At 41.6% G+C, this 1,974-nt stretch overlaps 1 protein-coding gene across 1 annotated transcript; it reads left to right on the forward strand.

Annotated features, from left to right (window-relative positions):
* Positions 1-1,200: 1,200 nt before the first annotated feature.
* TEOVI_000842900 (uncharacterized protein) lies at positions 1,201-1,878 on the forward strand (the record flags this gene model as incomplete). The annotated part of the gene is made up of 1 exon (XM_067223807.1): positions 1,201-1,878. One exon carries the CDS (start codon positions 1,201-1,203, stop codon positions 1,876-1,878), a length of 678 nt encoding a protein of 225 aa, XP_067079908.1.
* Positions 1,879-1,974: the final 96 nt, after the last annotated feature.

Here is a 1,974-nt window from a genome sequence, read left to right on the forward strand (position 1 = left end):
ATAATAATAATAATAATAATAATAATTGGAGAGTGTTGTAAGTGTGCATATATTAATATTATGAAGCAACGATGGTGAATAACGGCAGAAATACACGGTCGCAATAGAGTCTGTTGAAACAATGGCAGGTGTACAGTTGGAGAAAGTCAGCGAGCTGGATTTATAGAACTAGAAAAATAATAGTAAGGAATAGTAGAAAAGGGGAGAAAGGTAAATGGAGTATATGCAGTTTCAATTAGATATATGTTGAGTTGATCATAATGCACAGGAGGAAGGGATTGGGTATGTTTGAGGTAAGTCGAAATCTATTTTCATAAGATGTAGTAGTGTACTCCTATGTTTGTGTGAAACAATAGAATATTAATTGGATGTGAATTTTTAAATGAGAAATACTCATGATTTCGTATGGATGTCAAACGGGGGATAAAAACGGGAAATTTCCTAAAATAACGCGTATATTTACTTTAAGAGGAGCTTTATATGAAGTTGAAAGTTTGTATGATGATACTACAGAAGTTCCATACTGTTACGCGCATGGGAAATCAACTGTGTTGAAAGAATACACAATTCATATAATAATACAAACCAAAACGGCATTTATTAGACGTATCATGGAACTCGAAGACAGAAGAGAGCAGGCAGTGATGCAGGTGGCTCACAATAAACGATAGATAGAGTTAATAAGCCAGGCTAACAGTGCAAGAAACACTGAAGATAATATGTAAGGCAGAGCTGCCGGTGCTACACCGTAATTGAAGATAAATCCAGAAAGCAGAAGCTGAACTGCATTACCAGCACACAAAGACAATAAATGATAAATGTTTTATACATCGATATAGAATGGTATCAGTTAATTATAAAAATTGAGATTATTTAGATGAAGTGACTGCCTTTGTGAAAACTATTAACAGAACAAAACCTACTGTAACAGCTTTCCAATACAGCATACAGACCGAGAATAATGTCAAACAAAAGATTGTACCTCATAATTTTAAATAACCAAGGAACAATGTAAACAAAAGAAGCACAACCTAAAACAAGCAATCGCACTTTCAGTGGACAGACAAGATGCATAGTCTAAAACTCTTCTCTTTGTTCCTTTATTTAAATCATTCATCACCCACAGCCAACGCTAGGTAGCACCGCACGCCCTAATCTTCACGCAACATAAGCACTACAAAAAAGTCGGCAGCGCCCAACATGAACATATACTTGGTTTTACTTCTTCTGGCATCGAAGCTCGCAGCACCTGCATCTACAGAAGAGGATCAGGCTGCAAGCAGCGTGATGAACCTTTGCCACCTTGAATTTTACCTCAACAAAATGAAAGAAAATCTCCAACGAAAATTGTCCCACTACGACGCAAACCTTAAGGCCTTGCGGCATGCGAACCTGAGGTACAGATTGGCCTCAGCCGCGGCAACAGATGTAACGGAAAGCTGCCTGATCGCAGCACTGGAGGCAAAAGCAGCAGAACTATTAGAAGCCGAAGAAGCGCAGCAACAAACGACCAAGCATACAGTTAGCAACGCAATTCAAGAAGTACAACAACAGCTACAGACGTCGGCAGCAGCTATTGCTCTGGCTAACAGCGACCACGCCGTCAACACACCAACCAACGCGAAGCGCTTATCCGACCCAGTGCACACAGTAACGGCGGAAGTAACAGGGAAGATGCGAACCACTCTGCACTGCGAACCGGCAACGTCGCTCAGACACGGTAAAATAAGCGGACACGTACCGAAACCCGCCGAACTGCTGAAACTACCGTACCTAAACGCCGACAAGCTGCACACAGTCCTGCCAGGCACAACTCTCACGCTGACATTCAGCCGGAGCTGCGCTGCAGAAGCGGACAGTGCGACTAGCCTAACCTGAACCCCACGATAAAAACAGCGGGCAAAAAACTTTCGGAGCTGAGCCAACTACACAGCAAAATAGGGATGTACACAGAGAACGATAGAAGCAAACCAT

Source organism: Trypanosoma equiperdum (genome assembly GCF_001457755.1).
Source record: "Trypanosoma equiperdum strain OVI genome assembly, contig: ctg_1974, whole genome shotgun sequence".
NCBI classification, from domain to species: Eukaryota; Euglenozoa; class Kinetoplastea; order Trypanosomatida; family Trypanosomatidae; genus Trypanosoma; species Trypanosoma equiperdum.